Source organism: Colletotrichum jinshuiense, chromosome 5, assembly GCF_051148585.1.
Source record: "Colletotrichum jinshuiense chromosome 5, complete sequence".
In the NCBI taxonomy this organism is placed as follows: Eukaryota; Fungi; Ascomycota; class Sordariomycetes; order Glomerellales; family Glomerellaceae; genus Colletotrichum; species Colletotrichum jinshuiense.
In genome coordinates, this window is record NC_139312.1 from 1,601,625 (window position 1) to 1,616,797 (window position 15,173).

Here is a 15,173-nt window from a genome sequence, read left to right on the forward strand (position 1 = left end):
TGCCGCTGCTCCGGCTGTTTGCTGTACGATGCATTTTAATCCCGTCTGAAAGCGCTAGGAAGTGGCCCTGCAAATCCTAGAGTCCAGCATAATATAAACCTAGGATCAATCCTCGTGACAACATGTTGGGTCGCTGCTGTAGACCTCGTCGGGTTCGGACGACGGAGGAGACTAAGGAAGCAAACGTTATATGGGCCAAGGTCCGAGCCTTGGGCATCTCGATGCCAGAGCAGCCGCGTTGCTAGCGTTATGTTGATCATCCAAACCCGCAGCAGGCAGAATTCCACTACTTGGATGGCGCTAGGAGACTCCGACGGAGGCTCTTCTAAAGCTTGGCTCTGCCGGAGGTAGTCGCTCTACACCGAGCTGGTCTGTGTCACCTCTATATCCCGACCTCGATCCTTGAAACGCACCCTTGATATGTTATGATTTCACCTCGCGTGCTTCTAGAACATCTGCAAAAGATCATTTTCATGAATCTCACCGTCTCTTGCCGGTGACGTACGTCACACAACATCCTCCCCGTGTGTCCGGATAGACTACTGCGCCGTATTTCTGCGCAACGCCTCCATAGCACGGCAGTTGCCCATCGCAGTAGCGCGATGGGGCAATGTTTGGGGCATCCTCATATTTGTAGCAACCCTCCCCGGTACTGGATCCATTCTAGAGTCCACCACAGTGGGCACTCAAGACCTCCTTCCGGTGGTTTCCAAGCTATGAGCGCCTTGCTCTTATGGACAGGTACTTCCAAATTTCAGGATTATACTGCTAATAATGGAGATATAAGCACTTTGAATCTCATATCATCTCTACGGAACTAACAGCACTGCCTGTCTGGGACACGAGGATGCTGGCAATGACGGACCGCCGCACCTGAGAAGGGGGGACTCATCGCTACAGCGCGCTTCACATCACTTTGGTTTCTGGTTTCTGCTTTCAACTAGGTATGCCTCCTCGTAAGTAAATATTTTCTTGGTGATCTTTCTCGCTGTATTTCTCATTCTGTCACCCTTAAATTCGAACATCGTATTCGGAGGCATGCTCATCCCTGAGAGAAGCCCAGTCAGTTTTTACAATTCGTTTTGTCGCAGACATTCATTTCCGATGCATCATACGGGCCTTAATAATGTATCAAGACTTGTAAAGATATTAAAGCGTAGTTATAATGTTCATTATCTCGTCACATAAACTTGCCGTTCCATCTCCCTTATCCCACAACGTTTTCGTCCCAAAAGCAGGCGTGCGGACCTTCGACGATCGAGGGAGAATACAAGGCAGCCATAAATTTCTTTTGAAGGCCCCAGAAATTGGAACAAAACAAACAAACTGCCAAGACCATGCTCAAGACATTGTGTTGTTCTTATATGGAGCCCATTTCCGACGATGCCCGGAGTCCTCCGTGTCGACTCGGACGGAGGCAGTGTCATCACAGCCAATCACACCCAACCACCGGCCGCCGCAGCCGGATCCACACCGGAGCCCCCCTGTCCGTCCCTACACGGAAACCATCGAGTCACAATGTCGAACGCACCACAGCCCACTTCAACACCATCCCAAGCCTGAGCCCCCTTCCCTTCCCTTCTAGCATCGCTACGCCAAGCCTAGCGCCAACAGCTCGTCTGATTATCGGTTGATCCGCTTCGCATTATGGCCTCTTCACAAGACTCTCGTCTGGGACCAAGACGGAGGGGGGGAGCGGGCTGTACATCGTGCTTACATCCTCCACGGCGAGGAAATGGGCCGGGAAGTCCTGGCCGCAATGTATTTAACGTCCGCCCGCGGCCTCCCGGAGAGGCTTCCTAGCAAGCTCGCAACGCACCACCGCTCTCTCTCCACCAACGAATCAGCCGCCGCAGTGCCTCTCGTCTCGCCATGCAACTCTCACTTCTGCTCGCCGCGCTGTCGGCGCGCGCAATCATCGCGGCGCCCAGCGCCAGGAGGGACGCCCTCAGATCGTGCGTGGAGGAGGTGTTTGGCAACAACGCGGCGCTCCGCATCGTCGCACCGTCGGACCCCACCTACCACGATGCGAGAATCGGCGAGGCCATCCAGTAAGGACCAGCAAGCCCCCTTTCATCCCCGTGCTCGGGGAACGTTTCTAACGTCGGGGCCGTACAGGTTCACGCAGATGCCGGTGCTGATCGCCTACGCCGAGAAGCCGTACGAAATCGCCCCCCTCGTACACTGCGCGAAGGCGAACGGCATCAAGGCCGTCCCCAGGACCGGCGGCCACCAGTGAGTTTCCCGGGAAGAACTCGTGGTATTTCTCGGACGGGTTATGCTTACAGCGCGCGCGCAACAGCTTCCTCGGCTACTCGGCCCTCCAGGACTCGCTCGTCATCGACATCACCCACATCGACCACGTCGCCATCACGGCGGACAAGAAGGCCGCCACGGTCGGCGCCGGCATCCGCTTCGGCGCCCTCTACACGGCGCTCGGCCAGCAGGGCCTCGACTGGACGGGCGGCATCTGCCCCACGGTCGGCATCTCGGGGTTCCTCTCGGCGGGCGGCTTCAACATGCAGATGCGCCAGAACGGCCTCGGCGTCGACAACGTCATCTCGGCAAAGGTGGTCACGGCCGACGGCTGCGTCGTCACGGCCTCGCGCGACGAGAACCCGGACCTCTTCTTCGCGATCCGCGGCGGCGGCGGCGGCACGTACGGCATCGTCGTCGAGTGGACGCTGCGCCTGTACTCGTTCCCGCGCTCCGCCATGATGTACCTGCGGTGGAACGGGACCGACACGAGGTTCGACATCGCAAAGACGTTCCACGAGTGGGCGCCCCGCGCCGAGACCGCGTTGAGCTCCCAGGTGAACCTGTACAAGAACCGCACCGACGTGCTGGGGTGGTGCTACGGGTGCAGCCTGGAGAAGCTGCAGGCCATGGTGGACGCCTCGGGCCTCCTGGCCATCGGCAAGCCCCTGGCGTACGTCTCCGCGGGCTGCAACAGCGTCAACGCCCGCATGGTCGGGTACATGTTCAACGAGTGCATGCCCGACGAGGCGGTCGCCGAGTTCGCGCCCCTGGCCATCAACACGGTCCAGCAGCCGTTCGCGCAGCTCCCGGGGTACGCCAACTTCACCTATAACGAGACGACCAAGGCGCCCGAGCTGCCGCCGGCGCTGCCGTGGTCCCGGTTCATCCGCCTGTCCAAGTCGTTCATGATCCAGAAGGACAAGCTCCTGTCGGACGAGACGATGAAGAACGCCATTGCGCGCATCGACGAGCTGGACGACGCCGCGCAGGGCTGGATCGAATGGCACGCGTGGAACATCTCCGTCTCGGGCGACGCGGCGTTTGCGTGGCGCGAGCAGGCGTACTCGCACATGGAGTTCATCGTGTCCAGCTCGGCAGACGAGGCGGTCCACAAGGGCTACGAGAAATGGTTCAAGGCCTTGGAGGACTACCTCCGCCCGATCGTTGGGTACGTCCTTCTCACACCACTCTTGTTCTCGAAATCTGAGCGGTCTTGCTGACAAGTATTCTAGGCCGGCGAGCTACTCTGGCTACATGGATGACAAGATCTCCACCCCGCCGCTCGAGTCGTACTTCGGCGCCAACGTAGGAAAGCTGTCGCAAATCAAGGCGAAGTTCGATCCTCAAGGTTTCTTCACAAACGTGAGTCACCCAGTCACATGGTTTACGTTTCCCATAGCTAACGCCGCAGAAAGCCTCTGAGCATCCCTGTCAACATTTCCAGTGAAACGTAGAAGAGTGGCAGGTTCCAATGAGCGACTTGGATATCAATGTTAGTCAATCTCATAACCGTCAACCACGTGGGACGTCGCGATATCGAGGTGTCGGCGCAGCGTTGGCCGGGGATAGAATTCAGTTCCGCGTTACACAGAACGTGTCATACGAGGGTTAATAATAGATACAGGCTACCAAGCCTTCATTCACATGATCGAGTTGAGACTGTTGAGTTTATTAGTGCCGTCATCAGATGACCACAGAGAGAGACCCATTGCAATCACTTCGGAAGGGGCATGTGCGCCACCTTCCGGGCAAGCTCATAGTGGCGACGGCGGTTGCGCGTCCAGACGGAGGTTGCGGAGATCAACGGAGCGAGCTGATGTTGTGACTGTAAGATGAGAGTCAATCACAAGACCCTGGAGCGGTCGGATGCAATCTCGGTCACTTTCCAAGAGAATGAAGCCATGTCTGCGACAACAGGTTGAAAAATGGATGATGCTGGTGCTTCGATGCTTCGAGGACGCAAAGATTCTCGCTCCGGTCCTTGTGTAATATCCGGAGTTCCCCCCCAAAGAGATGCGTTGATTGTCATACATACCAGTGCCTAAGTTCAATGCACCGCCATTGATCACGACCCAGGCTGCCCATCCAACCTGGAATGGCGGCAGACAGATCGTCGTCGACTGCAGCTAGTTTCCCCCTGCGATTTCATAGAGTCAGGTCCCAAATTTTGAATACAGCAGCTAATCGCAAGTGCCGGACACACATTTTTTTTCTTCGCCTTATATCAGTAGCAGCACATTGGTATACAAAGAGACACGACTCCTTCCTCTATATACGGCATCAGAAGGGGGGTATCAGCTCATCTCCCCAACGCCCCAACCGCAAACAACAATCCCCGACACCCCTCACGCCTCGACCTTGGCCTGGCTCACGTCCGGGTAGACGTCGAACCTCCTCTGCGTGTTGACGGGGATGTTCCTCCTCGCCTCCTCGATCTTGACGTTGTCCAGCTCCCACGTGACGGTGGCCTCCTTGTCCTCGGCCTCGACCAGCACGTTCGCCATCGGGTCGATGATCAGGCTGTGGCCCCAGGCGTGGTAGGACGCGCCCAGGTCCCGCGCGGGGCTGCACATGGCGACGTAGATCTGGTTGTCGACGGCGCGGCCCTGGCCTAGCAGCCGCCAGTGCAGGGGTCCCGTGGTCAGGTTGAAGGCGCCCGGGTAGACGAGCGCGAAGCAGCCCTTACGGGCCGCGATCATAGCCAGCTCGGGGAAGCGGATGTCGTAGCAGATGGCCACCGAGATGCGGCCGTACTCGGGCAGGTCCACCACGGTGACGGAGTCGCCCGGGCTCAGCACCTCGGACTCCTTGAAGGTGATCTTGCCGGGGATGTCGATGTCGAAGAGGTGTACCTTGCGGTGCGTCGCCAGCAGCTCGCCCTTGGGCGAGAAGATGAGGCTCGTGTTGTAGAACTTGCCCGTCTCTGTGTCGAGCTCCGGGATGGAGCCGCCGACGAGGTACGCGCCGCTGTCGGCGGCCATGGACGCCAGCGCGTGGAAGCTGGGAGACTGCTCGCGCGTCGGCGGGGACGGGAGGAGCGTCTCGGCGTACTTGGGGAAGTAGTCGCAGCCGTAGGGCGAGTTGAAGCACTCGGGCAGGACGACGATCTTGGCGCCGGCCTTGGCGGCATCGAGGACCTTGGAGCGCGCGTTGGCGAGGTTGGCCGATTTGTCACTGCCCGAGGCGAGCTGGATGCAGGCCAGCTTGACGGGCTGCTTGAGCACCGGAGAGGCGGCGGCGGTGGCCATGTTGCGGAAGGGAACAAGGCGGTGGGCTGGTTTGAGGATGGAGGTTGTCAAGGTGCGAAAGGTTCGAAAGGCAAGGCGCATTGTTAAAAGAGTGGTGATGTGGTGGGAGGGCGCGAGTGACGTTTGAGGGATGGAAGTGCGAGGGCATGGTGGGGGGCGATAACGGCGGGGTAGCTCCCGTCGCGGCTTCGCAATCGGAGCTCATCCCTGCCGGGGCTCGGCTAAAGAGCGGCGCGAACACTGTGTTGGTTGTGGCGATCCACCGCGTGCGTCGCCGTGCGAGTTAGATCGGGGGGAATTGTCCGATGAGCTGCGTCGGGAATTGTCGCTATCGGGCCGGTCCAGATCGGCCTTTTAAGGCCCGGTCTCGACCACCGCGGCTTTGTCTATTACTTTTCATACTCCCCCAGCTGGCCACCGGACGTTGTCATCAATCAACCTTGTATATTTGATTGAATACGTGCAGAGCAACAGCCTCACTCCTCCCACCGTTCTCAATCCAGAGCAAGCTGGCAGGATCACTGCCAACAGCACACATATAAGGTGATCTGACGCTGAAGCCGCAATTCCCCACACTTGCTGTACCCGGGGACTTGGGATGGATACATACCCATATTTGCTTTTACTTCGGCGACCTGCCGGCGTAGCTCCGGCCCGGATTCTGGAAAACCAGAGAGAGTGAGGGAGAGAGAGGAGGATGGCCTAGAACCGGAATCAGTGTCAAACATCGGAGAAGACGGATACCATGATGAGCATCCGAACCACCGTGCTTTATCTATTCTGCTCATGCCGTTGGCGGGAGCAGGGAACCAGGCGTCACCGGAACACAGCCTGCTCATGCAGACAGACACGATTAGCCAAAGAATTGTTTCTTTGCGTCATTCTTGCCGACATCCTATTCGCGAGTGTCTCCTCGTTCGTCCGTTTGGCCACCCCGCATGAAACGTTCTTGTTAAGGTTATACTTGGGTATTGTCCTTCCCGAAACTATGGCAACCAGCAGCGATGCCGTGCCCACCGACGCGAGGGAAATCCGGAAAGCTCTGCTTCCGGAGGAGGCTGAAAGACAGAAGAGATGTCCCGACGCATCTCCTCGGGTTCAGAAGATACCACGATTACGGTAAAGCTAGCGGGATGGTGGTGTCGATGCAAGGTTCCGTTGCATGAGACACACCACGGTACTCATCTCAGTATGTCACTCATCTTGATGGCATGTTTGTTGCGGATTTATTTTGAATTGTTTTGTCCAATTTTCATTTCGAACAAGATGCTTGCTTGCTTTGAAGTAGTGCCGTCCTTCCGGCAGCCTAGCACACACACACACACATACACACACCCATCTTTTTCGTTCTTGACCCAAACATGGCGACAGAGCTTAAAACAGGTGATTAGGTATCAATCCATCACGCGCAAAACCAATTCAACTCAGCCTCTCCCATGCTTTCGTTTCGTCTCATTTGAACCACCCGTCACAACCTGCTCCAGCCTCCCCCCCAATCTTCACCCGTCATTACCCTCGAAACAAGGGTCGCATCATAGCGCCCCGTTTTCTATTGGTCTCGACTACACGGTACCAACGGCCATTGCACGGTGGCGATAACATGCAACAAAAAGCCGGATAACCTATCCATATTTTGCAAAACTCTGTTTAGACCAACGCCTGGATATGGACAATAGATAACGAGAAATAGACACAAGGGAAGCGGAAGTAATGTACATCCAAGTCGGTGTCGAGGGGCTCACTGGACTCCTTCAGAGCTTGCAAGGCTGGGGCAAGTGTGTGCGCTCGCAATGGTGAGGATAAATGCCGAGATGTCGAATATCGTGAATGAATGGCGCTGCCGCGCAAGGCTGATGTGGGGGGGTTGGGGCCGGAGGGGCCGCGGGTATCGATTAGAGTTGGCATGTATCAAGTATGCCCAATTTTTTTTGGTAGATTGGTCTGAGACCACCGAGTGGCCTAATTATTGCAGGATCTGCCTTATAGTATCAGTTGTTTCAGGTTGCGTTGGATGATCATATCCTGGACCGAGCCCATGGTGATTTTGAGCAGGTTCGTGTCTGTCGCGTTTGTAAAGTGTCCGTAGATTTCCTTCTCGGTGTTTCGGTTCAGAGCCCGGAACTTGTCCAGGAAATATTTGCTGGCTGCCTTCCAGTCTTCGGCGGGACCGTGGTAGTCGGTAAAGCCGTGTGATGTGATGGGGTTGCTGGGCAGCTTTTCCTTGAACAGATCCATCTTGTTCAGGAAGAGAATCAGGGCGGACTTTGTAAACCAGTGCGAGTTGGCAATCGACTCCCACAGCATGAGCGCTTCGTTCATTTGGTTCTGTTGGCATTGGGGTCAGCACGAGTTTGAGGGAGACGCAGGGCGAATGCACGTACACCATCCTTATCCTCAACCAAGCATTGGTCGTATCCGCTGATGGCGACGAGGAAGAGCAAACAGTTGACATTTTCGAAGCAGTGAATCCACTTCTTTCGTTCTGAGCGCTGACCGCCGACGTCGAACATGCGATACGTCAGCTGCCCCAGGTCGAAGACCGTCTCGGTGATGCCCGTCGTTCGCAATCTCGAGCGCAGCAAGTCCTGGTCTGTCGGCACGTAGTTCTGGTCCCAGATTCGATCCAAATCGTCGCAGAAGCTGCATCAGTCAGTTGTGGGTTTCTTGCGATGGAAGCGTAGGCCGCCCGGGTACTGACTATGCCAAATTGTCGTGGAGGGCAAACTCATTGCCCTTGGAAATGGCTTGCTTGACGCCGCTGTCGACCCAAAGGTCCTTTATGGGCTGCAAATAATCGTGCGGGAGGGGGTCTTGGGCGTTGATCTCGTGTTCCACCAGGATATGCGCCATGTGTTTCTGCGAGAGACAAGGTGTGTTAGCGCGCGGCCGTCAAGCCATCACATGCGAAGTCGTAGAATCTCGAAAGGTTGTCGCACGCGATTGGCGTCATCGGGGATTACTTACCTCATTTTCGGGGTTGTTGAACTCCATGCCCATCTCGGTCATTGCATCTTGAATCAGGCGGAAGGATTGAACAATGTTGTTAAAGACGACGGGCTTCCACTCGAGCTTCTCGTTTTTGCTGAATCCTTGGGCGTAGATCAATTTCATTTGCTTCAGCACGGTAGACTTTCCAGACTCTCCGGCACCTGTCAGAGGGGGAGGTCGAGTTAGTGGATTGAATGACTTGGAGGCATCACAGGAGCGGCGGGCGCGTCGGCATACCCAGCAACAGTAGCTTGACCTCTTTTGACAAGCGCTTTTCATCCTGGCGAATCATGCGGTCGAGGTCCCGCGAGCGAGCACCACCGCCGTCATCCTTTTGTCTGGACCCGAAACACATTGTGAGGTCGTGTTTGTACGTTGATTGGCGAGGAGAACCAAGGCAGAGACGACCGGTGCTGGCGTTCGAAATGTATAACAAGTAATGCGGCGCCTCAGTTGTGACGAAGAGTGGGTGGAAGACGCGAATCAGTGGCTGCGGCAGCGGCGGTTAAAGACGAAAGCAAGATGAAGAAGAAATGCGGGCGAGCGAGGGTCCGAGTACGGCAGGTTTGGTGTGTTCGCGTCGGGGAGCGGAGGGCGGTCTCGTTACAGTCCGAGGGTGTTGGATGGATGCCAGAAGATCGGACGGGGAGTACGGAAAGACAATGATGTCGGACTGGCGAGGAAGAGGGTGGTTGAGCCGACTTGCAGGGCAAAGTCGCCTAGACAAGGTAGAGGGGAGTCAGGACGGTGGTGATATGCCTGGTGTACCTTTCGAGGTCGGAAAATGGGCGGGCGAAGCTTTTGGAGGGTCTGGAAGTAAGTGCCACGGGCAGGAGAGAACAGAAAAAAAAATAAGCGGCTAAAAGGCTCGGGTGCGTTTGTAGTGGACGACCGGAGGGCTGCGGGTTTCCAATGTTAAATCTTCTGGTTGTTCTCTCAGTCTCTCGCTCTTTCTTGGTGAGCGGCGAGGCCACTGGCGTGTCAGGGGATCGACTAGAGGGCTAGCGTGGGAATTGGAGAAAGGAAGATGGCAGCGATGAGGTGAGGAATGGAGCAGAAGGCGGACGAGAAGGGGCGTTGGGATGGAGACTTTTCGGCCCTTGGGTAATGTACAGTAAGGTAGTGTACAGAGTGGGCTTGGTGCGAGGGTCAGGGTCGACGGGCGAGGGAAGAAGCAGCATAAGCAGATGCAGAAGCAGACGCAGAAGCAGAAGCACGCACGAGCGTGCAGCGGGTCCGCACCGGATAGGATGGGGTGGGTATGGTACGGATATACCTTGTCTGGCCGGTCTCTTGGCCTTAGCTTCTGCTTCAGTAGCTTGCCTCCTTGCAATGGCATAGCATGGATTACTATGTAATGGACAAGCAAACCGGGCAGGGTTGGCAGCACTTGATGGTCTCCGTCCGCCCATGAGTCTGGACGGATTGCCAACGCCCACCGCCTCCACCACTGCCACCACGAGAATGACGAATTCGGGATTTCTGTACTCGACAAAAGCAGCATCGGCGTGCGAGGCGCGCTAGAGCCCACCGCTCTAGTATGCTCTGCTCTGCTCTGCTTTGCCATGCCATGCTCTGCTTTGCGTTGCGTTGCTTTGCCGTCCGCCAATTCGCGAGACACATGCACAGGCACAAGGCACAGGCACAGGCTCAGGAACCTAAGGAACCACCTCAGGAGGTCTTCGGCTGGGGTGGGGGGTAGCTGCACTACTACTCCGTTCTCTGGTACCTGACCGGCACGCGCAGCAGAGGCGGTACATTGCACCGCGTACCACGCCAGCGAGAGGAAGAAGAAGAAGAAGGAGGAGAGCGGGACGAGAGTGGGGATGGTTCCTGACGTACCGACTTGGTATCTCGACATGATTCGCTCTGCAGCCCCCGGCCCGTCATGCCGCAGACATGCATCCTGAGAGACTTGGCAGGTACTTGCATTCGGGGTTCTATCAAGTCCCTCTGCAGCTTCCTTGCACTTGCATTAGATGGCAAGCCACCTCCAGAATCCCGCCTCCTGCCTCTCTTCTCTGCCTCTCTCTCTCTCATTCTCCCATTCTCATTCTGCCTGTCCTCTCTTCTCCCGCAATGCACTAATACCTTACCACCTACGTACCCGACACGCTACTTTGTACATGGTACCTTATACACACACACATAGACAGTACCTCCTGCATGTTATGCCATTGTGTGTAATTACTCCTGCCACTTCCTACTCCGCCTACCAGCTCATCTTCTTTTCTCGTCAGGGGGACAGGCATCGTCATCTCAGACATATGATCCGTCACTGACACAGTCGCCCGGTCTACCGGAGCCATTTGCAACTGTCTCTGCCGCCCTTTCCTTCTTTGTTTCTTCCTTCCTTCCATCCATTCATCCAACATTCCTACGCCGCGCCTCGGGGCTACTGCCGAGCGGCCGGGACCATAAGCTTTGTCAGATCCCCAGATGCCGCATTACAGTGCTTTCGCAGAAACCCCTTCGCCTCCGTTATCGTCCTGCACAATGCTTGGTGTCTCAAGGCCCAGCAGCCGACAAGCCGCAAACCGCGATTCCTCATGCCACATGGTGAGAACCACCAGCATGACATGCATGGCATGGCATGGCAAACAAGCAAACCTAAACCGGCTACGCAGAGCAAGAGGCCGAGAGAGGGCACATGGCTGAGTTGATTCATCCAACTCCAATCATCCAATCTAACCCGCCAGACGCTGTCTCATGTACCTCGACCTACCACCTTCCGGCTCATCTCGATGTGCATTAAACCCAAAACATGCTATATGAAAATAAAATAACAAAGCCTCCGCCATCAACGGACAATGGCGGCGTACCCGCGGCCTGTCCCCTTCGACCCCAAGATAATATCGGCCTTAGGGGACGTTACGACAATGCCAGTACAGGACCAACATGATACCAAAGTTACTCCAGTCGTGCCTTCAATCTTGCCGTCCATCCCATACATACTTTAGCTCTTTCAAGAGACAGAGCCACGCCAACCAACTCGGCGGACCCCTGCGTGACACAAGATCGTCACCACGCAACCCTCAATCGGGCCCCTGCTCCGGAAACGCCCCGTGCTCTTCAGGCCTTCTCGCGCGCGCACCCGCACCCACAGCCACGGCCAGCTCGCGCCTTGCCATCAGCAGCCGTCCCCGGGTGTCTGCTTGCGGAAATGCCTCCCCCCAATTGATGACGCCTCTTGGGTCGTTTCCAGACGTAGCGCAGGTCGCCGCCGCAGCCACCAGAAAATAAGCTTCCTTTGTCTGCCCTAAAGCTCTCTCCCAGCTCTTCTAAGTTGTTTCCGTTTTCGACTCCACACATGTCTTCTGTCACCTGTGCAATGCCTTCCATGCACAGCACAACCATGACGCCCGTCCTTTCGTTTCGAACAGCGGGGGCCCTGGCCGAACGCATCCGCCGTCGGGGGGGGGAGGCATGTCGGCTCCTGATTCATGCGGCGGCAACGGTCACGACACTGCACGACTCTGCCGCGGCTCGGTCGAGTCGCAATCTGCTTGATGTCTCCCCAACATTAATTCAGATCTGCATTGCAGAGGAAAATGAACGCTGGTTTTGCGGGCCGCTAAAGGGGACCTGCAGCATCTACGGAAAGAGTCCCGCAGAAACGAACACTCCAGAGCGCTAGGATCACTCACCCCATACATCGTTTGTAGTGTGGTACATACACCACTACATCCTGGCCGCGATGGGCATGGCAGCGGCAGGGATGGGAATCGTGCCTGGCTGACTTCGCCAGGGGGGCGGCCTCTGGATGGGGCTTGCACAATTCGTGGCATTCCGGCAAGCCGCCAGATCTGCGCACATTTCCCAGAGCCATGACGGCTGGCTGAAGAAGATGTCCTACTGATGCATGGTGAAGAGGCAAATTCTAATGAGGCAAAGTGCGAGAGCATCGGTCTCGGGGGACGGGACGTCCTGGTCATGACCAGTCCAGGGATTTTCAGGACTGGCCCCAAAACAACCCTCGGCGCCAGAGCCTCAACCCAACGGCGGCCGCGATGGACATTGGACATTGGTGGCCGGGCGCTCCCCCGGAACCTTGAATTGTCAGTCGCTTGGGCCTCGTGGCCACGCCCCTATCACCCTATCATGAACAGAAGAAGACGAGGCCATTGCTAGCGCCAGCATGTGGATGCGACTCGCGGTCATGCGCAGCAGAAGGTGACGGCTTGCACGACTCGATGGGTTTTATCACCGGTATGGTTATTGTTGCTATTGTTATTATTATACTGTCCCTCTCTCTCCCCCCTCTGTCCTTTCCAGTCCCTTCTCGTTTTCATTTTGTCACTTCTCAGTCTGAGCAGTGCGATGTGTCAGGATGGCCTCGCCAAGGCTGCCACGCTGCCAGGCGGCTCTGTCGATGAAAGGCGGACCGACGTGGTGTGCGAGGTCACCGCCGGATGCGGCTGCTCAACAGGACGCATGGATCAAAAACGGTGCAGTGCCATCCGAATCTGAAGGAAGAGGGGCGGCTGCTAGAGAGGCCGAGACGCCGAGGGGGGATGGATGACAGCAAAAGCGGCGACCAAGCGGAGTGGCTGAACAAGCGGGTGGCACGGGAATCGGGTGGGAATGGCCTTCACCTTCGTCTAATGTCAGGCCTAGACCCAAAGGAGTGGTATGATGGACGACCGGAAACCGCGAGGCGAGGGAGGGGGTCGCGGAGCAAAAGAAGCCTTCACCACCAGCCGGTGGGAGAAGGGAGAAGAGAAAAATGAGAGAAAAGAAAGCGAGGCAGAGCAAGGAAGAGCTGCAAGGTAAGCTTTTGGGGCTCCGTGTCACAACCTACGGCAACGACGTTTTTGGTTCTTCAAAACGCGACTCCAAAGTTTCCCGCGTTGGCACATGGCACCGCATCGGGCTGCCGCTGAGGAAAAAGTCACTAGAGGGCGGGACAAAGCTTCTAGCATGTTTGTCCGTGCCCCTCCCCTCTCTTCATGTCGCTAATAAAAATAAAAATAAAGATGCAAAAGATTTGTGCGGGCCCATGCCAAACGCCATCTCAGACTATGCGAGACGAAAAAGCACTGTTGTTTTGAACCTTGGGGCCTTGGGCAGCAGCAACAAGCGATATTTCAGGAGGAGGGCGAGGCGGCCATTACCGATCATGCCGCCTGCGAGTCGCAAAGTCTTCGTACCCTTCGGAGGGGATTCTGGCAGCTAGAAGCGACGGCAGGCTGATTGTTGCGCCCCCGGATCAAAGGGCGTGGGCAGCTCCAAGGACAGCATCCCCCCTCCCCTCCTCTAGCTAGCTGCATGGGCAATAGCTGTGGCCTTGGCCACTCGTGGCGTGGTTCGTGTCAGAAAACAGGTGAGAAGCACTGGCCCGCCCTGCAACGGAGGAGTTGCATTACAGGCCAGGACGGACCGGCGGACGATGAGGCTGCAATAGCACAGCTCTCAGGTCTGCTGTGTCTCAATTCGAATCGCCATTGTGGATTTTGGGGGGGCCTACGCGAGGGTACTGTGCCAGTCCGCTCGCTGGAGACGGTGGATGATTGGCATGTCGTGCATGCTGCTGCGACGTTGGCAAAGTATGGATGTTAGTGCGTGCATGGGCAGCGGGAGCACCACACGCCCGTAGATGCAGGAGGATGCAGCTGGGAGGAAACAGACCTCGGGAGAGCAGAGCGCAAGCAGGGATGTGCCGTGTTGTTTGTTGGGCCCCAATCTAGTGTACTTTGTAAGGTGCGGATGGGCTCGCTCGGTCGACGGGTTTAACTCAGCGAACTGCAGCAACAAATAGCAACAGCAACAGCAACGGCGACAACTATCCCGGCACCGACCCCCCGTGCCCCCACACCATCGGAAGAAAGAAGAAATAGAGAGAGAGAAAGAGCGGGAGTGGGGCGGGTCAAGGCAAACGTTGGCAATTCACACAGAATCGATCGACGTAAGTAACAAGGCGTCGTTGTCGTCGGTCAGCTTTGATTGTTTGTTTGTTTGATGAAGAATCGCAGCCGGGGTGAAACGACGTGGTTTGGGCAAGGTATGGCGGGTCCCTACTAAAGCCCGAAAACTTTGGTGTGGCCGCCCATTGGACGTCGGACATGGCCCTGGCCCGGCTGATGGCCACCTAGCATGGGTTCCGATAGCACCATATCGTCTCATCTCGTCTGGTCCTCGCAGGCTGTCAAGAGCAAATGAGACGTCCCATCTGATGACGGACAAAAGAGGCGATCTTTGCTCTGCTCATCAGAGACAACAGCGAGACATGGAGACCGTTGATTGCCGGGGAGTGGAGAGTGGAGAGTGACAGGGACTGCTGTGGGGACATTTTTCGGGTTTGACGTGAAGAGAGAGAGAAGAGGGCGAGGCAAAACAGAGGGGGGGAAGCGACAGAAGGAAAATAAGAAAGAAAAAAAAATGGAAGGCAAAAAGGAAGGGGGGAAAAAAAAGGTTCTGATATGGAGATCCTGGCTCGCCACGTTTTCTGCAGAAGAGGCGCATTCCTCCCTGTGTGCTCTCTCTCACACACTCTCTCTCTCCCCAACGGGCGAAATAATTCCCTCAGGGTTTTGTTTGCCTCGGGCATTTGGCCCAGTATGTATGACGACGGCCGAGGAAGTCCCCATGAAGAAACCCGCCCGCCGTACGGATACACACACACTAGACGGCATTGCTCTCAGCTTCGGTCACGATGCGATGGGGAGCCACGAATTGCCA

General features: G+C 56.4%; 3 protein-coding genes across 3 annotated transcripts; 1 reads left to right on the forward strand and 2 right to left on the reverse strand.

The window, feature by feature from the left end:
- Nucleotides 1–1,872: 1,872 nt before the first annotated feature.
- EsH8_V_000415 (FAD-dependent oxidoreductase) lies at nt 1,873–3,713 on the forward strand (the record flags this gene model as incomplete). The annotated part of the gene is made up of 5 exons (XM_083272931.1): nt 1,873–2,051; nt 2,119–2,235; nt 2,303–3,427; nt 3,492–3,621; nt 3,675–3,713. 5 exons carry the CDS (start codon nt 1,873–1,875, stop codon nt 3,711–3,713), a joined length of 1,590 nt encoding a protein of 529 aa, XP_083125646.1.
- An 891-nt stretch (nt 3,714–4,604) lies between these two features.
- EsH8_V_000416 (carbon-nitrogen hydrolase) lies at nt 4,605–5,588 on the reverse strand (the record flags this gene model as incomplete). Its single annotated transcript, XM_083272932.1, has 1 exon — nt 4,605–5,588. The coding sequence occupies one exon, from the start codon at nt 5,586–5,588 to the stop codon at nt 4,605–4,607; it is 984 nt and encodes a 327-aa protein (XP_083125647.1).
- Nucleotides 5,589–7,487: 1,899 nt separating this feature from the next.
- On the reverse strand, nt 7,488–8,850 carry EsH8_V_000417 (guanine nucleotide binding protein, alpha subunit; the record flags this gene model as incomplete). Its single annotated transcript, XM_083272933.1, has 5 exons — nt 7,488–7,832; nt 7,889–8,147; nt 8,206–8,363; nt 8,472–8,656; nt 8,733–8,850. The coding sequence occupies 5 exons, from the start codon at nt 8,848–8,850 to the stop codon at nt 7,488–7,490; spliced, it is 1,065 nt and encodes a 354-aa protein (XP_083125648.1).
- Nucleotides 8,851–15,173: the final 6,323 nt, after the last annotated feature.